Source organism: Cryptotermes secundus, unplaced genomic scaffold, assembly GCF_002891405.2.
Source record: "Cryptotermes secundus unplaced genomic scaffold, Csec_1.0 scaffold350, whole genome shotgun sequence".
Lineage (NCBI taxonomy): Eukaryota > Metazoa > Arthropoda > Insecta > Blattodea > Kalotermitidae > Cryptotermes > Cryptotermes secundus.
Genome location: NW_019731981.1, coordinates 475136 through 501777, shown reverse-complemented (window position 1 = coordinate 501777; position 26642 = coordinate 475136). Strand labels below are relative to the sequence as shown.

At 40.8% G+C, this 26642-nt stretch overlaps 1 protein-coding gene across 3 annotated transcripts in view; it reads left to right on the top strand.

Moving 5' to 3' along the window:
- LOC111867385 (dipeptidyl peptidase 4) overlaps nucleotides 1-26642 on the top strand; it is a 490805-nt gene that overhangs the window by 349535 nt on the left and 114628 nt on the right. For 2 of the 3 annotated variants that reach the window (XM_023857185.2, XM_023857184.2), the window contains exon 1: nucleotides 22406-23084. The exons of the other annotated variant lie outside the window; for it this stretch is intronic. In XM_023857185.2, the coding sequence (XP_023712953.1) occupies nucleotides 22980-23084 (105 nt within the window). In that variant the 5' untranslated portion in view covers nucleotides 22406-22979. Of the gene's footprint in view, nucleotides 1-22405; nucleotides 23085-26642 lie in introns of those variants that run through there. 3 annotated transcript variants of the gene reach the window in all.

The window sequence follows — 26642 nt, the reverse complement described above, 5'->3', positions numbered from 1 at the left end:
ACAATAATTTACTGCTCGTGAAATGGTCCTCTTTGGCATGTATGAGAGTATTCGCGAAAGGAATTAATGGATGTATAGAGTAAATCCTGACGTCTTGTTCAGAAAAAGAGTAAAGTTGAATCTGCACCAAGGAATGAACAGATGAGAGTAACTCTGAAAGAGCCGCCCCATAGCCCAAGCGGTTAGTCGCTAGCTTCCCACCGCAGGGGCCCAGGTTCGATTCCGGGGTCTGGTCAAGTGGGATTTGTGGTCGACAAAGTAGCGCTGGGGCAGGTTTTATCCGAGTATTTCGGTTTCCCCTGCCATTCTTCATTCAATCAATTGCTCCACAATCACCCTCACCTATCATCTGGGTTAAACCTTTAAAACATGTTTCAACCTTTAGTCAATCATTAGGTGTTGTACATGTACTTGAGTCAAAGGTCTATGTACGGAATTTGATAATGACCGTTTCAGTTGTAAAGTGTTTTAATTCATTATTCCGAATAGAGGTAAAGAATGGGACCATTCTTTTTTAATTCGCTTAGTGGGGGGTGGAATCCAACTGGGTCCACTCGGCACGGCGGTCACTGATTGGCCTATTTTAGCCTGCCCCGAGTGATTATAATGATGGAGAATTTGGTGGAATGAAGACTGGCAAGGGAAACCAAAGTATTCGGAGAAAACCCGCCCCATTGCCACTTTGTCCACCATAAATCCCACTTGACCAGACCCGGGAACGAACCTGGGCCCCTGCGGTGGGAAGCCAGCGACTAACCGCTTGAGCTAGGGCGCGGTAGAATGGGACAATAGTAAAGCTTCTGTTATCAGTGGACAACACAAGTAATAAAGGAAAAGAACCTAATCCATTCCTCGAGCGGAATTGTTTCCCGCAATCCTACTAATTAAGAGGCCTCCCATTTAACGCACCTAAAGCCATATGTTTCCAGGAGGTTTCCTCAGACACTTTAATTCCACTATGTTAGCACTTCAGCACAGAGACAGCAGATATAGTGCCCAGCTTAAGTTTAATTTTCAGGAGCAGAACTGAACTGAATGTGCAGAACTTGGCGTATCCTACATACTCAGCACCGTAGTCAATTTTCTGGTTGTTTCCGGAGTGACTACAATGTATACAATAAATTTGCTATAGATTTACATAATCTAGGTTCGTATATTTAAGCAAAGTTAGGAATAACTCAGTATAGCGACTGGTCTACGGGCTAGACGACGGGAGAATCGAGGTTCGATTTCTGGCAAGGACAGAGATATTAAGCGTTAGATGCTCTCAACACTGATCCTGGATCCCTATCAACCTTTTATCCAATTGGTAACAGGGTCTCGTGGGGTCTACCCAACATCCTATCCAATGGATATAGGGAGCTCTTTCCCCTGGGATAAAGCGGCCTGGCCGTGAAGCTGATCACTCACCTCCAACTAGTGCCGAGGTCAAGAAAATGTTGGTGTATACATCCACTCCCCTATACGCCTTCATGTCATAGTGTTTACTAATTAAATGCAGTGATAACTTTAAGAGTGTCGCGTCCTTAAAACGGCCGGGGCTTGAAGCTGATCACTCACTTTAGCCTGATGCTCAGATTAGTAAAGGATTGAACCGTACCTCTATTCGCCGTGGCTTTTCTGATCCTGGTGCTCAATTAAGCACGGGACAAAATTATCTTTACATTTTGGGGAATGGATATTTTCTGACAGCTTGTTACACGTTGTCTTTATGATCTTCCGTAATTCCCCCAGGTTAATGAATCTGATACTTAGTCATTTTGTCTAGTAAGAGAAATATAATTGTATATTTTTAAACGAACTTCACGCGAAATTTGGGGCAAAATATTCAGCCATTTAGTTAACGCGTACAAATGCATAGCTTTGGCTGTTGGCAGTATTATCTGTTATTTCCCCATTAACGTTACCTTTCGCTGCCAAGACGATTTCGGAGAACGCTGTAGAATATTCTATTGGACGACTGCAACATTCCCTGAAGAAGAACTGTACAGCAAGTTGCCCGATTTTATTGCACAAATTTATCGTTCCACGTGGAAACAACTTCGCCTTGATAGGCTGAAACTTCTCCTACACATCAGTATAACAGTGTAGTCTATCTTAATCTTCAAGGGGTTTCAGCTTGTAGCTTTCCGAGTTCATAACAAAATGAATTTAATTACTGCTGTTGGTACTTCAGTTATGTACGATAATTCGTCTAACTAAATATTACAGGGAAATGTCGTTTCTAGGTATTTAAGTTTTCTAAAGTGTGAAGTGCAGATATTAAATTCATGGTCGCCATATTCATGGCCGTCACCATGTAACGGAAGCGGCGAATGGCCTGCTCTGCCCTCCAATATCGTCACGTCTTCTTCCATGTTTTTCTTGGTCTCCCTATGTATCATCTACCAAACGGACAATATTGTAACAGGTGAACCCACTGCATAGAGAAGTGTCACTTCTTAGGTAACGCATTGTCAAGACAGTGTGTGACAATCAACGTCCTTTGTAATTTTAAGTAACGAATCGTTTGAGGCAGTTGCATGACAACAACAGCGTCCATTGTAAATCAACGGCTAGGTAAACTTATATTCTCATAGTAACGAGGGAGTCATTTGCATGACAGCAAGGAAATTGAACTATTAGACGAGGTGTCTGCTATTCGGTAAGCCAAGAACCTACCTCAGGGAGATAAGATCAGAACAGGACGGAGATCAGATCAGTAACACGTGTGGAGGCGGGGTCGAATACCTCCACCGTGAACCTACGAGTCGTAGGAGGCGACGAAGTGGGAAGTCTGAAATCTGAGAGAGTAAAATATTGTCGCGAGTCCCAAGGGACTCAGACCCGAGAAAGACTACACTGGCAAGGGCCAGCAGCATATACAAATGGCAGACCCTTCCTCTCGTCAGAGAGGGCGCCCCACAAAAACAAGACCGTAAATGCCAAACAATAAATATCTGGTCATGAGCCCCAGATGGGATTCGACATCAAGACTTACTGACTGACTGACTCACTCACTGACTGACTGACTGACTGACTGACTGACCGACCGACCGACCGTCAGTCATACTGTGACTTGGACTTGGACTTGGAACAGATCAGTGATCAGATAGAGAACCGACAGAAGTCTTTCTGTGGCGTAGTTACAAGGAACATTAGAGTGTGGTCAATTTTTGCAGTTACGAAGTCTTATAATTATCTTGTGTGATACAGACTTCAGATGGAGTCTGTTCATCCATTGCACATTTATTTTCCGTTTTACATAATTTCATGCCTCTTTTTTTAAGATCCTTTCAATATCAGAATCCCATCCATGCCTCTTGTTCTTATTTTTTTATTGCTAGTGAGGTAGGACTAAGTCCCTTGTACTGCGGCCACTTCTGGTCTGTTGTTCTTAAGTAATCTGTACCATTCATGTTTTCAGAGCGGAATCTCATACTCATTTCTTAGGTTTCTCATGAGTGTTACACAGTCCACCCTTCCACTCTCACCAACGTTCTCGCGCAAATAATATTTGATGAAGAGTAAAATTTATTAAACTCCTCGTAGAGCAGTTTTCTGTCTCGTTTCTCTCTCTCTGTTAGCTTAAAATTTCCTCCTCGACATTATATTTTCAGAGCCCTCATTTAGAAGAATAATTTACGCATTTCAAGATAAGGAAAATTATTGATCTCGGGACAAGACATTGGACCCCCAATCAAATAGTTCTGAGTTCGATACCAGGTCACTTATGACTCCACATTTTTTTTTATATAGACTGAAAACTTCATCTCTTTCAAATACTGAACTCTGAGAATATGAAACATAATGGAAACCCCCACCCCCACCCCACCTAGTTTGAAGCCAATTTGAAGCTCTAGGTCTTCTCTGCTAACTGTCACTCTATGATCACTGAATCACTGGTTGTAACAGAACCCGCCCTGTTGGTGATGCCCCTACACAGATGGATTCAATGCTCTTGCCTAGATGGGCGGAAGCTAGAAAGGTCAACAGAGCATGTCTGGAGGCAGCAGACAAGCAACAGCAACGACACCAATAGGATTCTGAAAACGCATACACACACATACTGTGAGAACCTACACGATTTAGGAAATAAATATCTGACGGCATATTTTCTTTTCAAGGTTAACCCTATTCTGTGCCGGGTGTGTATTTTGGTCACGTATAGCAAGGGTATTTCTGTTACTAAGCATAATTATAACAAGTACATTTATGGAAACTAAGTGGAATTCATAACGGACATACTGGGTCAGGGCGACACATCGATTTCCTCAGTCCTTTCAGGTGAATGTCGAGAGTGCGTATTGAGCTATATTATGACGTGTATATCCATTGCTAGGCAACGGGACGGTAAACACATTCCCGCAACATACGCGCATGCAAAAATAGGACACCCATTACTAGGTAACCGACCAGTAAACAGGTAGAGATATTGGGTTTTCGGACTTTATCCATCTTCCTGGTTTTTAAGATAACTAAGAAATATTTCTTAGTTATCTTAAAAACCAGGAAGATGGATAAAGTCCGAAAACCCAATATCTCTGTGTGTTATACACCATCGTCAGAATCCTATAGTAACTACAGTAAACAGGTATTATTGACAATAAAATACGGGGTTTTCCGTGGGGTCCGTGCTAAGTGGTGTTGGGCAGGATAGCAGTAGAGTAGAAACAGAGTAGCAGGGAGTACAGAAGAATTCATTCATTCATCAGTAATCTGTCAGACGACAGGTCCACAGTCTCTTCCAAAACAGTTCCTCCACTTAATGCGATCTTCTGTTTTTGGAAAGAGACTATCCAGGAAAAGTGATAATGTGGTAGTTTTTCCATTTGCTTTCCACATCGCAGTACAGCAGCCGTTCAAACCACTCTGGTCACGCCTGTTGCTATACGAACTTGAACCATCTCGAGCATCATTTGCTCTGTGCTTCAAGTCGCTGCTGATGACGCTGCTTCCGGCATCAGTTTGTGTTGAGTATATCACGCGACAAATAAATTCACGTGGGTCTCGGATTCAGCGAATCTTTATTGGACACTCACACTTATACACCATACAAGTATTATCGCTTGTGGTATCACGTGACTTCTGCGACGTCTCGACTAGGTTCCAGAAGAATAGTGGGAAGATAATTAGGTCGAATTTTGGAAATGTCAATCGAAGGTGATTGAGAAGAGATGGCAAGAAAGGAACTAGGCCATGCAAAGAAGACTTCACCTGTCATTTGAAGTTAGAGTAAGACTACGAAAAATCCGTTGCCAGGAGACGACTAGTGAAGACTGAGAATGCTAGTGCGTGTGCAACGGTAAGCTGAAATGCGTGTAGAATGGCGATAGCGCTGTATTGCCTGTAGTCCCAAAATATGTGAGTGAAGTAAATCCAAACATTCAATCCAAAACCCAACTTATAAATCACCCCAATACACGTGATAACATTATGACTGCTTCCTTCCAAATCCTATGCATTTCACCATTCATCACTCATCTTCTCTTTCTGCTCTATATGGTACAAGTTACTAACGGCGTCGTTAATCTGTAAGTAAATAAATAAATACAAGAGTCAAACTCGTTAGATCTCAGTTTATTTGCACAGCGTCAGTGGTGGTCGGATCTGCCGTGGCAGTTTCTGTTACTCTTGACGCACTCATTTCCAGATTTCTCGTAACAAATTGTATTATTTTGAAGAGACATAGCAATTCCCAAAATATACCTTTGCCTAACGTTTGAAGTTTCTCATCCCACTGTATTTTCATACCACGTCTAACACCTGCAGAGGAAATGGTCCAGGGAAGGACAAGAGGAAGTGGTCTTAGTGGATTTCAAGTTTCTACTGTGGGAGGCATAGAAAACACCGAAAAGAACTTCAGTCAACATTAGTTCTCGCAAGCCGTTACAGATATTATCAGCTGGGAAACCAACGCGTGTGCACATTATAAACATGACATTAGGGCGGAACCGTCCTGTCCGCGTGTGAAGGGTGGAGGCTTTAACTTTTTTATTTACCTTGGCACACATTTTTTGTTACAGTATTTTTATTGCTAGTATGGTGGGACTAAGTCCCTTGTACTGGGGCCACTTCTGGCCTACCGTACCAGCCCCATATGATAGGTGAGGGTGATTGTGGAGCAATTGGTGGAATGAAGATTGATAAGGGAAACCGAAGTAGTCGGAGAAAAACTGCCCCAACGCCAATTTGTCGACCACAAATCCCACTTGACTAGACCCCGGGATCGAACCCTGACCGCCAAGGTGGGAAGCCGGCGACTAACCACTTGAGCCATTGCGCGGTCTTTTTGTTAAAGTAACTAAGGTTAGATGTGGAATCAAAATTACGCAAGTCTGCTAATGTCAACAGAGTTGCATGTGTGATATCATCCAGTAGGATAGAGTAGCTCTCAGGATGCAAACTCCTACTCAGGATATTTTATTGTAGCATCCTGTTGCGCTCCTCCATTTTTGTTACAAATCTTATTTTACAGTCTTATGTGCAGTTATTTATTAACGTAAAAGTATAAAATTTTTAAGTTTTCGGTCAATATGGCCATCATTAGGTGTTAGAATATATCTAATGGGGTAACTGCTACTTTCTGTTGTTGCCGCTGTTAAATGTGTAGGTCCCTCGGATGCGCATGCGTGTTGTAGTTAGAGCGCCGTGCTTCTTCCTGCTGAGTTCTTCGCCTCGTGTCTCATACAGGATTCGGTTTCCCCCGGTCTGCGGACAATTTTAAATAAAGTGTTTAGTGGGTTTCCTCACTTATTCTGGATGAAGTGTCATCAAGAGAGGCAGAATCCGCATTTGCTGACCAAAGACGCTAAGTAACCCGTGAAGTTCTATGAGAGCGGTTACGTGACGTAAGAAAAAATCATCACTTTTAATAGTAGTGATGCTACCATTTTATTCTCTCTACTGTCCTGAAACGAGGCGGCCCTTGATTTCGATCAGTGCCACAGCACGAACTGCCTGGCTGCCTCATGTGCATCTCCTTCGTGTTACTGCACTTCACTGTTCTCGTCGTACTGTACCTGAAACCCCCTATAGATTACGGATTTATTTATTTATTTGTTTAGATGGCAGATTCATACCAAATTTTTCATTGTCAATCATTCATAGTTGTTATCATGTACATCACCATTTCTTAGCCTGGTAACAAAATTATGCGATTCCATTTGCATTGGACTCATTATTGATAGTAATCTATCTATCTATATCTATCTATCTATGACTCTACAGCCCTTTGTTGTACCGTGACCGTTTTTCAGGTTTTTAATCTTGTACACAGTCAGTAGGACTCTTCGGACGGGGGATCAGCCGGTCTACCTACACATAGAACAACATAAACGTAGAATAAACGCACACAGACAATTATGCCTTGAGTGGGATTCGAACCCATGATCTCGGCTTTCGAGCGAGCGAAGACAGTTCATGCCTTAGACCGCGCGGTCACAATGTTCGGCTATTTAATAGTAATACCCTCATGTATTTCTTTGTTCATCCACGATGTTCTGGTTTTGGTCAGTCAAGTTTGGAAGTTTAATGAATTCAATTTTCTTTCTTGGTTTTGCGCAGTTATATTTTTGCGGCTGAATGAATGTGTCATGCTAGAAAGTGAAATTTATTCCCTCCAAAATACAGTCTGCTGTTAATTCTGACAAGACATTGTAAACGTTCCCTTCGCAACATCACATTCACAGAACGGAAAGTTGGAAAGTTTACACGTGTGTTTTCTTATGACTCCCGATTATTTCTGGTACAATTATCGGATTATCTGAAATGGTTTACAAATATAATTCCTTTGTTATGAAACAAAAATAAAGAAAAGTTGTCCCTGTGTTGAAGTAAGCATCACCCCATAAAGACCTAACTAGACTTAATTAAGCACCATGCCATGAAGGAGTAATGGGGATTTACTAGTTGTGTACAGACCTCAACACTTGATGAAGCTGACTGATCAGTTTCATGCTCCGGCCGCTTTATTTCCATTAAAATTGCCTGAAGTACCCAGTAGATAAGATATCACAGAGATCTGGGCGCAGTGCCGAATGCAATAATTACTGCCCGTAAGACTACCAGGCTCTAAAGTCCTTATTTCAGCCTCTAGCATTTTCACTCTATAGAACGAGCTATTCTTAGCCCATGCATTCTGTAATTACTTTTAAATAGCTCTTGAAGCTTATTCAGGGCCCTGGTCTCTTATTCAGTTTAGTAATAATTTTTCACAGTCTGTAGAACTCCTTGGACGAGTGATCAGCTCGTCGCAAGGCCTCTACCTAACACAGGACAACACAAACAGAATAAAAACATACACACAAAAAACATCCATGCCTTAAGTGGGATTCCAACAAACGATTCCCTCATCCGAGAGAGCGAAGACAGTTCATGACTCAGACCGTGCGGCCACTGTGACCGGCTTGTATTCTTTAATATTCTTGCTTAGCGGCATTTAAAGGTAAGCCAAAACCAGCTGTAGCAAACGTAAAGATTAATGTTTTGAATTCTGTATTGCGCGGAACCGCAGTTTCCTATTATTATTGTTTTCAATTGTTACGTTTGTGCACACCTCCAGGTGAGCCCACGATAGACACGAGATTGGAAGCAAATGTAAAGATCACATATTCACTTCTGTTGCTGATGATTGACTGTTCACTATAAAAATAACATTTTAGACAGAACGAAGTTTTTTTTTTGTGCCGATTAGAGTGCCCGCGCTGACTAAGGCATGAAATGTCTTCGCCCGCTCAACACTCGGATCATGGGTTGGAATCCAACTTGAGGCACGTACGTCGGTGTGCGTTTAATCTGTGTTTATGTTCTGTGTGTAGGTAGCAGGCTTGCAATGGGCTCATCCTCCGCCCAATTAGTCCCACCGACTGTGTATAGATCAAGAAATCGAAAAGGCGGCCAAGGTCCAACAAAGGGCTGTAGAGCTATAGATACATAAAGGTTTGTGTGGCTATGAACAACTTCACTCCCACTGATTTCCTCATATGCCGTATGTTCATTAGCCACATTCTGTGATGTGTGGCTTCCAACGCTTCTGCTATCGGAACCAAGCTTCGCTCTGATGTTCGTGTCTTCCTGTTGTTACTAGGACATCCTGAAATATACTGCAACTGCCCCCTAGAAGCCCAATGAGAAAGTGTCTGCTATCCTAACATGCCAACCATTTCTTTAAGCGTATCGAATGCAGGAAAGGCATGTTTAAAATCATCGTGGCATTTTTATAAACCTTATCACTTTAATGACGGTAATAAATGATTTCAGAGTTTGAAGTACAGTGTCTGTCCTTTCATAAATGATTTCTATACACTCTTGTGTTAAGGTAAAGAAAAATGATCATTAAAACTCTTGATAGTGAAACTGAAGTTCGCAAAACTGAAATTTTATTGTCCTTGTAGGATTTAAGTTCTCAGCGATGTTATGAAGAGTTATATTTCTGGGATACTCCCTGTAATCCGGTGAATATTTACCGACGTTTCGTATTGACATGCCGCCCTATCTTCTGGTCTGAAGAGTAAAACGAGCACGAAACAAACATGCTTGTTGAATGCTTCATGTTTGCCTTACTCTACGGCTCTGAGAATGGAGGCGATTTATTCCTGCTTAATGACAGTTGACCCACAGGACCTCACGGCTTTGTATCCGAGAAAACAGAACACTTTCTAGACTTTAAAGATTCTGACAATGGTGTATACTGTATAGAACTACGTATAAGGTTTATTGTGGACTCTATCCATCGTCTGGTATATATGAGACAAAAAATCACAAAGTTTCGGAGACTGGATCTGTCTCCGTCCTCAGGTGGATGGGGTAAGATAGACCTACTCAGTTGGCCCCGTTAGAAAGAGCTAGTTTCAATCACTGGTCCACCTGAGGACGGAGATAGATCCAGTCTCCGAAACGTTGTGGTTTTTTGTCTCATATATACCAGACGATGGATAGAGACCAAAATAAACCGTATAGTTCTACAGAACACTTTGTGTTATTCAAAATTGTAAATGTTTCATTAAGTTTTTAATTTTGTTTTTCAATAGTTTATTCTCCAATTTCAGTCATACTTTCATGGTCCACTTTTCAGTCACATTACTTTGCCACATCAGGCAGAAAAGTTAGAAAACTTTATGTTCGGAAGTAAACAAATGCGTGTGAGTCTGTATGGTTTTTACTGTTGTGGTAACAAAATATAGTGAAACTTAAAGGTAATGCTAACGCTAATATTGAATAGAACAAAACGTTTTAAGCCACATAAGGATAATATTATAGTCAATAATATCGATCCCGGGTCTGGTCAAGTGGGATTTGTGGTGGACAAAGTGGCGCTGGGGCAGGTTTCCACCGAGTACTTCGGTTTCCCCTGCCAATCTTCATTCCACTAATTGCTCCACAATCACCCTCACCTATCATCTGGTGCTGGTACAATAGGCCGGAAGTGGCCGCAGTAAAAGGGACAGTCCCACCCCACTAACAATAAAAAAATAATAGTCGGTATTACACATTTTACTGTTCATATTCCCATGTTATTATGACCGTATCACTTAAAAGAGTTCCATATTCCGCTTTTGTACCAAACGCTTACTGTTGTGCGCCTTATTAGCGTAGAAGGTAAAGTAAAGGTAAACCTATCCCTGTAACAGGCCGTGAAGGCCATAGGGTTGTGAGACGTTGAGGCTCCCACATTATCTTTAGACATTCGGCCCACAGATGGTAAGTTTGTGGCCCTTACCAGATTCCTGCTACTCATTTCTCTTAGGGGCTGAGTTGACCCTAGGGCTATAGTGCGGAAGGAAGGATTAGGCAAATTTAAAAAAATCCACTTCATCGGAACTTGAACCCGCGACCTTCATGCTTGTTACATAGTTACGCTACCGCGTACCCCCTCGCCTCATTAGCGTGGTTGCTTTATCTAGGTCGGCTCGCTGGAAGGGACGATAGATTTGGATTCTTCGTCCTGCTTTGCATTTTCTATCTCTCGAGCAACAGGTTGCATATCTGCGTGTGAATACGGCGCAAGGAACATTGAAGTTTAATGTGAGCCCAGATGACAGCGGAATTATGAAATAGCTACGTGGAACGGAAGCCGAATGGCACCTAGCGTGTAGCTTGAACTCTTGGCATTTCGCTGCTGAGTGCACAGCCACTGTGATTCTAACATATCTGTACTTCGTCATCAGTATTTATCACTGAGATTGTCTTCTTCTGGCTTATGATATCGTGAAGATATTGAGGCAGAGAGGACCTTGGGTTCTTGCTTCCTTATATAGTTCCATTAAACGGAGGTTCCCAAAGAGTGGGGCGTGCCCGCCATGGGGCGCGAGTGGTTTTCCAGAAGGAGGGAGGAGAGGCTTGTTTGTATTAAAATCAGTTTTAAACTAAGTAATACAGTTCTCCGTGTTAGGTGGGTCCCTTGTCACCACGGTTTGGCGCGTCCTGAGGTTGTGATTGAAGGAGACGCCCTCCAGGTATGGAGGGAAACTGCGAATATATCGAATAAGCAGTTGCTAACAGCCGACAAGGAGTGGTCCTCCAGCTTGGGGTTGGGCGTGGGGCTGGAATCTTCTCACCGTAAAAAATTAACTTGTTCCTAAAATTCTCAAGAAATAAGGATGAAGTGACAGGAGGTTGGAGAAAACTTCACAATGAGGAGCTTCGTAACTTGTACTCTTCTCGAAGTAAAATTAGAATAATCAAGTCAAAGAGGATGAGGTGGGCAGGGCATATAGCAGGATAGGATGGGATGGTGTGGATTGGACTAATCTGGCTCAGGATAGGGTCCATTGGAGGGCTCTTATGAACACGGTAGTGGACTTTCGGGTTCAATAAAGTGCTGGGAAATTCTTGAGTAGCTGCAGATTTGGCTTCTCCTCAAGAAGGGCTCAGCTCGGTGAGTAAGTAAGTAATACAATTCTCCGTGAACAGAGACGTGCGCGTTGAGTTGGAAGTCATTCGGAAGGGAGAGGTTGTGCATATTTAAGTGTGTTATTTCGACATTAGCTTGGAGTGTAAGAAACTTTGTTTTTGCAGTTGGTGTCCTCGTCGATATTCGAAGTAAACAAATCCGAAAAATAACCCGCAAATCTAACCACTGACCTGAACTTCATAAATAGATATTTCGTTTCGGACGTAAAAATGAATTACAGCCAACTGTATGTATTTCTGTTACACTGATTTCAGATGTGATATTTATTCAGAAATTTTGGGCTTGGATCTCTTAATAAAGGAGGGATAAAATATTTCCTTTTTATCAAGTAGTTGTGGTTTGAAGAAAGCAGTNATACACGGTGCCAAATCCCAGAAGACTGCTCTCTTCATAGTCACCGCCGTGAAAGCCTCAAATCTTACATAGTTGTGGTTTCTTTGAAAGCAGTTTAGTCGCTTCTCTGTATCAGGAAGAGTTCAATGTTCACTTGGTTCAAATGACAGTTGATGATGAATTACTTTTCCTCCTTGGGGTCTCTCCGTTATCTGATGGTGTTTCTGAAGATGGCTTGTTCACTATTAGAGCTGCGTCTTGACGCCACATTTCTTCCTCACTCTAAGTACCAAATTCCTAAGAGACCATAAAGTTCGTAGTCTGCCTTCGATTGTTTCATTATTCACTCCGAAGGTTAAGAGCTGAATACATGATAATACTGGAACAAAATTGTAGTCCCTTGCATGTGAACTGAACTGGATTTCTCATCCCTTCAAATGTTGTAGTGTTTCGACTGAGCGAACGATCGCAATTAATTAACTGACTTCCAGCACTAATTATTAAATGGACAACTACGTTGAAGCAGAGAGTCGACTTTATTTTATTTTTAATCCCTCGAAATGTGCTCTAGCTACAGTAAAAGCTTTGCGGAAGAGGAGAAACGAAATTAAAGTGACAGCCGTTAGTTCTATATTTTGTGTTTATTGCTTTGCTTTCTGTTTATTTATACATTTCATTCCCTTATATTTATTTTTATCCACTTTAACTCTTTAATCATTCTCACTTGAGTTGTATTTCCTATTATTGTTTTACACCCATCCTATTTTTAAGTTCCATTTCCATTCATCATTTTATTTGCTTTAATTATTTGGTTTCTCTGAGTATATTTGGACCTAAGACGAAGTAACAGGAGACTGGAAAATTTTGCTTAATGAAGAGCTTCATAATTTGTATTCCATGTCAAGTCTTAATAGAATTCTCAACTCATATGGGAGTGAAAAGAAGTTCGTACACGGATCTGGTAGGAAGACCACAAGAAAACTGACGACTAGGAAGACATGGGAGTAAATAGGAGTACAATATTAAAATGGAAATATACTGAAAAACAGTGCACTCGAGTCATCTGATTCAAACTGAGGACAAGTGTTGGGATTTTGTGGGCATGGTAATGGGCTTTGAGTTCCCATGAAATGCTAGGAATTTTTTGAGTGGCTGAGCAACTATTAGGTTCTCAAGAAGGGTTCAGTTCCATGGAGTTAATTGCTGTCTGGTTGTGTAATTATGTGTTTTCATTTGTGTCTCTCTTGCTTCTTGGTTGTTTTTTCTCCTTCCGTCACTTTGACGTCCTATTCTTATGCTACGATCTTTTCTCTGTGTTTGTAATCAAATTCCGAAGTAGCTACAGCCACTTCCTCCTCTTTTCGCTACCGTCTTGACACCAGAAGACTTTCCACAGCGACGAAGAGAGATGAATTACTTTAAACAGGAAATGACATTTTTATAAAAATCTGAAAGTTGTTGCGGCTGTGAGACGTCGAGAGGCGCTCCCAAAGTTTCAGATTCAAGTTAATTTGTGCTATTAACATAATGCAGTTGTACATTTCCGTTTCAGTAGCGATATTTACTTGCGGAAGGACATCCATCGGAAGCTTCAGATCGAGGTCTCGAAGAATTAACTGTCTCTCCAAGGATAATGCCGAGTGATGCCGTGTTAGACGATGACAACACAGAATCATGTTACGTTTCTGTTTAGGTTATATTATGAATTAATCTTTATCTATCAAATAATTAACGAATTCATTAGTTGGCCTCTTTGTTAGCTATTTATTTAGCCCGTTAATCGGTTGAGTAATCACAGTATGTTAGCGGTTAATTAGACTCTCATCAAGTTTATTGATTTGTTGGTCAGTCAGTTATTTACTTAGTCTTGAAAGTCGGATAATTTATTAGGCCGCCAGTCGTTGATCAGTTGGTTAGTTAATTAATCCGTTAGTCAGTTGGTACGTTAAATAATCTGTATGTTGGTTGGTTGTTTGTCAGGTGGCTTATCAGTTAGTAGGCCAGTTTGATAGGTTAGTTATTCTGCCACTTGGTTAGTCTGTCCGTTGGTTGATTGGTTGGTTGTTCAGTTAATCTACCAGTTGGTTGGCTGGTTATTCAGTCACTTGGTTTATTAGCTAGTCAGTCAGTTTTATTGGTTAGTTGGTCTGTCAGTTGGTTAATTGGTTGATTATTTCGTTAGTCTGGCAGTAGATTGGTTGGTTGATAGGTTAGTTTGTTGGTCTCTCGCTTTGATTAGTCTGTCAGTTGATTGGTTAGTTGTTTGATTAGTCTGGCAGTTGGTTTATTTTTCAGTTAGTTGGTTTGCCAGTCAGTCCGTCCGTAATGGCACTACCGGACTACGTAGCAACGCGTTAGCTCCTGCGAATATTGCACATCGCACGCGCTGCTGTCTCTCTGTTCTGACGTCATATCGACGTAATACTGTCGAGCGGAAGCGTAGCGCCATGGGGGGCTCCTAAAACAGCCAGCTGCTGGCAGGCTCGCAAGCAGAGAAGTCATCTCAAGTCAATTAGAGCACTGTGAGCTAACAGGTTTACTGATCCCAAGGGAACATGAAATTCGAAAGCATGTCCCAAGGTGAAATCTTAAGATATTAGTCATTTAGAAAACAATTCGTGACAGACGTTTCATTATCACTATTGCCGCGATATTCGACTGAAGTAGAAAAAGTAGCCTTTACCGTGTAGTGCGACATTCGACCCCAGACCACATCGAAAAATAATAATCACATTTCTCCGCTTCATTCGGCTTCATTCACTGGGTTTTGAAAATGTAATTTTGTTGTGTTTTTCATATTTTTAACTTAAAATTGTATATTATTTTGGGAAATCGGACAAAATAAATATGTAAAGTACCAAGAATTTTTTTCCCTGTGGCGCTACAGCCCTCATTTGGGCCTAGGCCTACCTCCATGAAACTCTCCGTTTCACTTCGGTTTACTAGATCTTACGCATATGGTAGGACTCCTTGGGAGAGTGATCAGCTCGTTGCAAGGCCTCTACCTGTAGACAAACACAGAAAAACGCACACAAACATCCATGCCCTGAGTGGGATTCGAACCCACGATCCCGGCTTCCGAGCGAGCGAAGACAGTGCATGCCTTAGACAGCTGGGCTACCGTGACCGGCACCGAGAAAAATAACACGTGGAAAAGCTTGACGCTGTTTGTGCAGTACTAAATTCAGTCTATCTGAGTGGGTGAGGTATTCCTTAATTGTTTTCTTTAATTTAATTTGCCGAAATTTTACCCAGAATACGCTGTTGGTTGCGTCGTCCTTCTTCCACAGCAGCCTGCAGTAGTCAGAACATTGTCGGTACATGACCGCAGAGAAAGGGAATTCTCGTTTGGCGTGCTGTACGATGAAAGTGGTTTTCCTCGTGTCCCTGATCCACCGCGATATGGCTCCAATACAGCACTGGGTAGTATGGACCGTATGGACAGCGCTCTGTTCCAGGCGTTAGAAACATTCACGCGGTTTCTCTGATAAAGTTCATCATTTTTAATTAAATTGTCTGACATTCCAGTCTACTGCTATATTAGGCCTGTACCAGTCAAGGAACGTATTTTCTTTGATGAAAGCTTTAAGTTACGTTATACAGATTATGCATCACACTCTCAAGACTGGGTTCAGTTCAGCAATATTTTTGTGAGAATTTAGGTCCTTGGATGTAAAGAAGCAGGTAAGAAAAATTTGTTTCCTTTATATATATATTCAAATATACACCGGCTCTGTAGTCTAGTTGTCAGAGTTCCTGGCTACAAATTCAGAGGTCCGGGTTCGATTCCCGGCGCTACCAGATTTTCTGAGAAGTAGTGGGCCTAGAACGGGGTCCACTCAGCCTCGTGAGGTCGATTGAGGAACTGTTTCAACGAAATAGCGGTTCCTGTCTAGAAAACCGAAATTAACGGCCGTGGGGATTCGTTGCGCTGACAACGCGACACCCTCTATCCGCTAAATTTGGCACTAATTTTGCCGGCAAGCGGCGGTCGCTCGGCCGGTATATTTCGCTTGTGGACTGCAGGCCACGGAGTTTGTTTTATGTTCAAATAGATGATATTTTATCTTCATACAAGTTACCATACTCAAAGCTATGGATTTATATATTCTTATTTGGACGCCCAGAACAATTCCTTTCGCCGTTTTTTACGTTACAAATGTCTTTATTACTTACTGAATTTACAAGAAATATTCGAAATGAGGTATTCCTTATTCATTGCACAATTCACGACGCCTTGATATGGCTCAGCGATTTGATGTTAGGTTTAAATCTGAATATTCCTGTTAATGTGAGGCAATGATTTACGTTAGCTGACGTTTGGGTCATTCTTTTAACTGAGAAACGCCATGATTCCTGCTTCATACATAGCCTTTAAAACGTTAGCATTTTTACAAAGAACTCGTGTTTATCAAATGTTTACGCTGTACATATGCTCGCTGCACTGGTTCCCCTGTTCCTCCATTTTGCGCGCAGCTTGATTTCCACATTACTCTACACAATACATTTTCTCGTGACTTTCCTCCAGTTCTATTTTGTTTGGATTTAGGCGGAAACATTTTTTAGGTTGTTAAAAATATGAAGTTGTTTGGTTGAACGGAGGCTGAAAGATAGTCACGTGGGAATACTGGAATCAGCTCCAAAATAGTTTTATGTCACTTTAAGAGCAAACAAGGTTCTTGATGTGCGTCCGCTAACCTTCGAACAGTGAAGTTAAAATGTTACCTACCGTAATACAAAAGACATTAGCATGGGCTGTGTTCCAAACTGGGTACTGGAAAGCTCGTGATAAGTATGGCAAGAAATAGACCGGAAGTTATTGCAGCAGTATTATGGGAGAGAGGGTCTATCTATGGTCCTTTAGCCCTTATGGGACTGGTAGCTTTTTCAATTTCTTAATCTTTACAGAGCCGGTCACGGTAGCCGAGCGTCCAAGGAATGTACTGTCTTGGCTCGCTTGGAAGCCGGGATCGTGTGTTCGAGTCCCACATAAGACATTGATGTTTGGTTTGTGTATGCGTTTATTCTGTGTTTGTGTTCTCCTGTGTTTAGGTAGAGGCCTTGCGACGAGCTGATCACCCGTTCAAGGAGTCCTGCAGTCTGTAAAATGGTCATGAAACAGAAATCAGTGCAATGCTCCACAGTGGGAACTAGAGGAGAGAGAAAAACATCTATACATATTCGGTAGGATAACTTGGACGCGTGATGAGCCCGTCGCAAGGCCTCTATCTACATACAGGACAACACAAATACAGAATAAAGTCACACAGATATCAGTGCCTCGAGTGGGATTCGAAACCACGATCCCAGTGTTGGAGCGGTCGAAGACAGTTCATATCTTACACGGCATGGCCAGTGTGATCGGCAAGGAGGGAGGATCACACACTATAAATAAGGCATTGTTGTAACCTATACACACCTACAGTTCTTATCTGAGTGAATGGACTCGTCCAAAAGCACTGCATATTCTACTGAGGACGGCCAGGATTGGGTTCATGCAAGGACTGTGTGAGCGGGTTACCTAACAACGTATTTGGCGCTGGTGACAATTTTGTAGGGAAATCTAGAAACAGTATTGATCACAACGAGTGAACAGTGTCTTCATATTGTGGCCAACTGGATTGTGGTACCATGTAATTTAGTATGCTGAAGAAGGAGGCATTGTGTTAATCCGCATTCTCGGTGTCCACTTGCCAAATTATGCATCCAGAAGACAACAATATAAATCTTCGTACCCGCCAGAAGCTCAGATCTCCCCAGACACGAGCTGTGTCTTTGCATTGATGATACTCTCTGCAGAATATACGGCATGACATGAACTGTCAGGGCACAGTGAATAAATTGAGGCCAAGTTCGACCACACCAAATCTTTCTGTTTTGACTGAGAATAATGTAGTTCTGTATCTTGTTATAAACGACGCGAAAGTAATATTTTCTTAGGCAGGTGCTCAGCAAGTGGGCCGCAGGAGGGAACTGTTTTGTAGAGAATCAGTTTCTGGCATCAAAACTGGGCCTAGTGACGCATTTATATTTCGTAATAATGTTAAACTGCAGAGTTTGGGAGAGTTACGTTTTAGGTTTCTTGAATTGAGAGTAAAATACTGCATTACTGATGAAGGAAGTAGTTATGAAAAGTTATTTCAGAAATTCTTTCTGCATTCACTCACTCACTCAATCAATCAATCATGGAGCAGAGCCCTTCTTGAGAAGCTGCCAATTATGCAGCTACTCAGAAACTTCCCAGCATTTTATGGAACTCGAAAGTTCATTACTGTGTTCACGAGAGCCCACCACTGGTCCCTAGCCTGAGCTAGATCAATCCTATCTCTCTAAGATTCATTTTAGTATTGTCCACCCACTTACGCCTTGGTCTTTCCTGTGGTCTCTTTCCTTCTAGCATTTCCTCCAATATTCTATATGCATTCCTCCTCTTCCCATTCGTGCTATATACCATTCCCATCTCGCCCTCCTTTACTTGAATTCTTTCTACATTTCATTATATAATCTTAATATTAACGCTACTCTTTCTGGCGACTAAGTGTTCGTCCCTCCCTTAAAATTTTCATTTTTCTAGTACATTGGTAGAAAAGTTCTCCTGTTTCAATTCACAATTTTCAGGGTGTCAGTGCCTAATCACCCCATCTAAGTGGACCTACGGTCATGATTTTTATCCTGCATAAGATCTCTCTTTCCCTTCACTACCCTTCTATACTCAAAAAGACAATAATTATCAACCAGCTACAGTATATACTCTAGTACATTTTTTCGCTGGCTCTGCAGCCCCCTTGGATCCTGGCCTCTGATTTTTTCAGTTTTATCATAATTTTATGGTCGGTAGGACTCCTTGGACTTGCGATCAGCTCGCCGCAAGGCCTCTACTTAGATATAGACAACACAAACACAGAATAAACACATACACATACCAAACATCCATGCCTTATGTGGGATTCGAAGCCAGGATACCGGCTCCCTAGCGAGCGAAAACAGTTCATGCCTTAGACTGCTCGGCTACGGTGACAGGCTACTTTAGTGCATAGGGCCTGTAATATCTTCCTAAAAATCAACATATATAAAAAGTAAATGAAGTAACACAGTGCGGCAGGGAAGAGATGTTAGCTAGTCATGAATGGATGCTACGCGATAGCATTGTGTTCGGGTTGGAACACAGGGAATAGTAGTAAGAGACGGCCTCTGTTCGCCGTTGCTATGGTGACCATCATCGTCATCCTTAAGAGGCCAGATGAACTAACGGGATATGGGAAACTGCGGCTTATTCCATATTTAGAACAAACTGTTAAGCTGCATATGTTTTCACTTTCAAAGAAACCACCAGTCCTAAATCAATTATACATTTTTCTGGTTTCTCACTATGGATTATGGTGTGGTTCTTTTTACTTCTCTGTTCCTGTAAAGCTGCGTAGAAATTAACAGTTTTCGCATTCAGACAGAAATTTTCAGGATAAGCTAAAAAAAAGAAATATTAAAAGAAATACATTTTAAACTTACACTAATAAAATTGTATAATGAAATCATTTCACTTTAATATTATTAAGATATTACTTTTATTTTTATTACATTTACCGTGCCCGCGAAATTTTCTAAGAAGAGACACTTTATCTTCAGCAATACCTGCTTTACTTTGAGGGTTTTTCATGATTCTCTCGAAATAAAGCAGAAATTATATCCGTAACAGCGGATAAGACACCCTGTATTGTTGCCTCTGGTATGGAAGGAGACAACTTTCATGAAAGATAAAACACAACCTCTGACATATTCAATGCAATATTTGCGCTGTTTCTGTGTTATCGATAAATAAGTACGCCTATGTAAAATGTGGGAATAGAGATGGAAAGTTTTGAGGAATTAGGTCCGTTAAAGAAAATTTACTTTGAGTTTGGATTCATTTCGTTTCAGTAACGACATCAACCTCTCATGTAAAGAGCAACGGATGCCTTACCAAAGATTTACATGACCACTCTAGCGGTCTGCATTAATGTTAATGTGAGTTGACCTTAAGGAAATAAAATAAATAAATAAATAAATGTCTGATACTGATTCCCAGTGATTACTCTGGGTGGCTCTCGAGATGACTGACAGTTGAGCAGTACTGCGAATATTAATATAATTATATTTGGAGTTACTGACGCAACTAATTCTAAAAATCTGGATACAGAGCTACTCAAAAAATTATCGCTTTGTTAAGCAAAAGTTCATTACCGAGTTCACAAGAATCTATCAACCTACAGTATTCAAAGCCAGCTGAATCCAGTATACACTTTCATGCCATGATTCTAAAAGAATAATTTGAATATTATATCCTCTCAGTTGTGTACAGAGCTCTAAAGTGGCAATCGCCATTCAGTTTGTCTAAAAGTTTAATACATTTCTCAATTCCCTTACGCGTCGTCTTTTTTATCTTAAATTTTGAGCATGGATATTGAGATAAGTAATACCACACTGATCCTCTGATTTTATCAGTACCTTATATGACATCCTATAACCACAAACCTATGCTGTAACAGCACTACATAAAGTGATAATGACTCGTAGCCTGTAGTCCGCAAGCAAATTATACCGAGCGAGCGACCGCCGCTTGTCGGTGAAGTTAGTGCCAAGTTTAGCCGATAGAGGGTGTCATGTGGTCAGTGCAACGGATTCCCACGGCCGCTAATCTCAGTTTTCTAGAACTGAGCCGATATTTCCTTGAAATAGCTCCTCAATTATCCTCACGAGGCTGAGTGGACCCAGCTCCAGACCCATTACTTCTCAAAAAATCTGGTAGCGTCTGGAATCGAATCTGTAGTCAGGAACTCTGACTACTAGACCACAGAGGCGGGCGAACGTGATAATATTTTGAATTTATTCATTCACAAATTAAATATATAAATAGCAGTAATATTAGATTTTGTGGGTTAAGCTTACTGGGATACACGTACTGACGTTTCTCATTCTTGCATAAATGAACGTTTCAGATTTCTCAACTCATGCTGAATTTTAAAGGCGCTCTGAGCATGTTCAAGTTTTATTGTCTTATTCCGTGTTTGAACTGACAGAATTTCCAGTCGCTGCTGGAAACACATGACGAAGTGTATGGTTCCGTAAATGTCAGTTCATTCATGTTAATTTAAACCTGAATGACTCCTGATAAAAGCTCAAGCGACTACATGTAAAGAAGATGCCTGCAACGGCTTCTCTCTGAGATTGCGTGTGAGAGCGGTAACCGGTTCGGTTAAGTTTTACTGAGCAGTTGTGCAGCTTGTACCGTTTTATGCAAGCGAATGCTGTGAGATAGAGAATTACTACGTCACAAATCCAGATTGGGCCGGTCACGGTAGCCGAGCGGTCTAAGGCATGTACTGTCTTCGCTCGCTTGGAAACCGGGATCGTGGGTTCGAATCCCTCTCAGGGATGGATGTTTAGTTTGTATGTGTGCGTTTTTCTGTGTTTGTGTACATGTAGAGGCCTTGCGACGAGCTGATCACCCGCCCAAAGAGTCCTACCGAACATGTAAGATCTAGAAAAACCGAAGAGAACGGAGAAGTTCATGGAGGTAGGCCTAGGCCCACTGGGGCTGTAGTGCCAAGGGGAAAAAAATTCAGATTGGACCAAGAGTAAAAACTTGTTTTAATGTGCTGCTCAGAAAGTCTGCAATGATGTATCCATGATCTCATTGACGTGAAGCTGAAAATAAATTTAGAAAGAGCTGACAGGTAAAAGGTTTCATGAAGAGGATAAGCTCCCGTTGATGTAAATATTTCTGTGATTTGAATGCTGCAATCTTGCCAAAGTGCGCACAAATACCACTACTTTTCCAATTAACGGCACAAAGTATTGATTTCCTGCTTGCCCTGTTGGAGAACAATACGCGTTTCATCTATCGGATGCAACAGTTTACGTGTTTATCTTTCTCTTTCCAGCTATACAGCAATATCTATATGAAACTTTTCCGTTTTGACTTAAACTGATTGTATTAGCCGATTTAATTTAATTGTTGAAGCGTTTTGTTTGTAATTGCGCTGTAACTTCGGACGTTTCCGGCTGTCTTTGTCACGTATTCGGAGATTTCCCCCTTCTGTTTTCTGCTCTCCCGCCCTGCGTCATGGAGTTGATCCGTTAGCCCCGCGCAAGCCGGGTGCACTGGAACCTCAGCGCTTCAGTTTGTGAGCGACAGCTGCCAAGAGAGGAGGCACTATATATTTTTTTTACAATTTTTAAATTCACTTTTGTAAACTAAGAAATCATAACGTGTCAGATAAGACATCTGTTCCGCTTTGAAATAAGACATAATTTTGACACGAAGTTAGATTTTGAGTAACAAATAATTGGAGCTTTTTATATTTTTGTGATCGTTAATTGACTAAACGTGACAAAGTAACTCCATCCTGAGGAATCCAGCACATGCAAAATTTCTGCTATACAACTGCGTTTTGCATCAACCAGAGTGGCAAGCATTTTATTTTAGCCATACATTTATAAGAAAAATACATTTCCGACTGAAACCTATATTGTAATATACTGAAACCTATTTAGTGCACTCAGTATATTTCTGCAAAGAAACACTAAACCAGAACCGTTCTCGAAAGCAACTTGTGTTGAGTTCAGGCAAACTAAGACTAACATTTCTCGATGACACTTGCAGAGAGTACACGAAACGTGTGCAGTAATATTAGAAAATTAAATTCGTTCTTAAAAATTGAGTAAAAATTTACTTTTTGTTAGTCACGCGTGACATAATTTTCTTGATGCTGACAACATGGCCCAGACAAAGAAAGAACAAGAACAACAGCCACAAGCTCCACCCCCACCGCCTCCTCCACCAATCAAACGCGTCGTTGTAGCCGTATTACCTGGCAAAGAGGTATGTAACAATGGCTGATAGATGTTGTGACTTGTGTTTGTGTCACCATGCCCTCTGTAATAACACATAAATATATGCAATGTTCCCCGTGTCCATGTATTCTAAATGTCTCTATCTTCATTATCTAGAGGAGGACATGTTACAACAAAATCTTAAAGTATCGGGAGATCCATTTTATAATGACAGTGCTTATCAATATTCTGAAACTAGTATTGTTGGAAAGCTCACTCCATCGATTTCAATCTATAAATATTTGGAAAAGATGGCACGTAGTAATGCTTCTATCCTGTAAACAAAGCGGTTATCTTTCTCTTTGTTGTTACTGAGACTACTTGCAAACAGCTGTTGTATCCACAGTCACAGTCTTTGACTCGGTCCTATCATATTTCAATTTATGTGAATGCAGGGGTCGTGAACTAGAATCACGTTCACGACACGGAGTTTTGTTCCAGTGACAGAGGCTTGCTATTGCATGTCGCAATGATTTACAAAGATTTGAAAAGGTAACACAGATCTGCATTTCCCTTCATAATTCATTCACATTTTATTAAATTAATGTGCATGTTTACAAAAATATGGAATTATCACCTCGAATATGGACAGTTTTGATTTGTGTTAAATTTCAACAGAAGCCTTACAATTTACAATAAATTGTTCCGAGAGAACCTTTACGCAGAAATGATACAGAACAACCCAAATTAATTAATATCTGAGATAAATATTTAGGAGATTCTATTAGGCAAATAGACACTGCAATTTCTCTTACGTATAGTTAAAAGTAAATGATATTTGCGTCTCAGTGTAATGACAGTATGAATGTAACACGTAAGAGCGTTAATTAGAATTAATTTACAAAATGTATAATAAGTTGATCCATTATTTTGTTCACGTACTTATTCATATTTAATTACCAGAAATTTTGTATATAAGTAAACTTGAGAAAACATCTAATTATTTTAATATAGTTGTATGTTTGGTTATTCTCGAATATTAGAATATGAACACTTGTCATTTCTTAAAATATCAAAGTTCCGAATGTTCTAAATTATCTAATATTTAAGTAGATTCTAAAACAAAATTTTTGTCTATTTTGAGTATTACTGTGTTGAATCATACATTTGACAGTGTAAATAATATTATTTTAAGAGTATATATGCAGTTGTACTCAGAGGATATATTCGTTTACATTAAAATAATTTCCTCTCAATTTTCCTCCACCATTTTGTTTGTCCAATTTAACCTCACACTCCACGTACTGTCTTATGAACTGCCTAAATCATGCTCTAAATATTACAGCAAAACCCCTCTTAAATAACGCATTGAATTCTCGGAGGCTGGGCTTCAAACGCGGATCCAGGCTGGAGTTTGACTAATTATTCTTCTCTGTTTGGTTTTGACCGGTGATGACAAGAGTTAGTGCTTCTTGAAGTGAGCCTTCAAAATATATACCAAAAGTTTATGTATCAACAGGGAAGCGTTAAAACTGTATAATTACCAGATTATGACATTGTCGAAATTTTACAAACAATTGCATCTTCAGATAAAGAGGGAAGGTTTAAAGGTTCGGCCACACAGAGCGCTACGCTATGTTCGCTACGCACGCTACGTACGCTGTGTACACTCTGCGACGCAGCTAACATAGGGAACATAGCGTACGTAGCGTACGGAAGTCTGTGTGACCAGTCACATTGGCAGTAAAGGGAGATATGTTTCTGTTCGTATAGCGAACATAGCGTACGTAGAGCTCTGTTTGGCCGAACCTTTAATCTAATAAACAGTTGTGAAGTTTGCGTTATGTGCTGTACGATATCCCTACAGTTCCGTCCTAACTGTTAAATAAGACTAACCAAGGAACAAAGAATCATGAATCCGGAAGATGAGAGGTTCTCCATAATCGCATAGAGTGCTTCTGGCCTCCTATCTCCAAGGATATTGTTGTTTATTTGAACATCGTCAAGTGACTTATTCCCAGACAGCTTCTTAGAGTGAAGGGTTATGTCTTCTGAGATTTATTGCTGTGTAATCCGTTGAAGATCAAGCTATCTTTCGGAGGAACACATAGCCTCCATTTTATTTCTTGACTTATCCTGTCATGTGCCTCTAAAACGTCGATTTACTTTCAGTGAACCTCACAGGAGAGAGCTCTTCCTCAAATTCTGCGCGTTTTAGTTTGTTATCCAAAGCGACTTGGTCCCGGACTCACGGCAGTGCTTGACTTATTTCAACTCGGAATTCCTAACGCTCTTAGAAACATTTAAAGTATTGATTCTAATATTATACTGGACACTGTTCATTGTATATAGGATATAGACGACGTTTCGGAACTCTACTCTATGATTGTCTTCATTTGATTATCCTAGTATTACTATGCCTTACATTTTTTAATCTGTGAGTATAGTGACAGTCATCTGAAAACAGGATAAGGGCCAACTTCCGAAACGTCTTCTATGCACGTATAATATATCGGAGGCATTTGAGAATGTTCGGTATTGTGTTATTATAATAAATCACTATTGACGTAAAAATTAAATAATCTTAAAGTTCATAATATGCATATTCGTATGTGTAAAGTGTAACGGAATAAATTTAATGTTCCTCAGACTATCGACTTGTGTCACTATCGATCCTGTGTGGCACGTTAAACGATCATTTAAGCACGGACCTTTCGGAAACGAAGAGAGCTCTTTAATCATCTGTTGGTTCCTTGTTCACTATGATATTCACATACATCGCAGGCATCTACCAATACATTCACTTCTTAAAATGATTTTAGATTTTTTAATTTCCTTTTTAAATTCGCTTAGCAAGCGGTGGAGTCCAGCTGGGACCACTCGGCACGGCGGCCACGATTGGCCTATTTTACTTGTCCAGAGTTATTATGATGATGGAGCATTTGGTGGAATGAAGATTGGCAAGGAAAACCGAAGTACTCGGAGAAAACCCGCCCCAAAGCCACTTTGTCCACCACAAATCCCACTTGATCAGAGCCGGGATGGAACCCGGGCCACCGCGGTGGGAAGCCAGAGACTAACCTCTTGAGCTATGGTTTTAGATGCACCCGTTACTAGCTCGTTTATTTCTATGCAGGTTTAACAAAGAAATTTTGTTTAAGATCGTAATTTTGTTGCATCAAAATAGTCGTATTAGGGATGGAAATTTTAAAACGCAGTTTACAGATATGTTAACCAGATTGAAAACAAACAGATTTTAGTGTAATTGTGATTAATATAATTCAAAGATTTATCGAACGTCAGTTTATATTCTTCAAACGTCTGCCAATTACGTCTCATCGTTGTGTTTCTGTTCACGAGTGATTCAATATTAATTAACTAATTAGCTCCATGTAGCTGAGCCCTTCTAAAGAAGCCGCCAGTTGCATAACTACTCAAGAATTTCCTAACATTTTACGGAACCAGGATGTTCATTGCCGTGTTCACAAGATCCCTCCACTGGTCTCTATCCTGGGCCAGATAAATCCAGTCTATAAAACCCAATCCTATCTCTCTAAGATCCATCGTATTATCTTCCCACCTACGCCTAGTTCTTCCTAGTGATCTC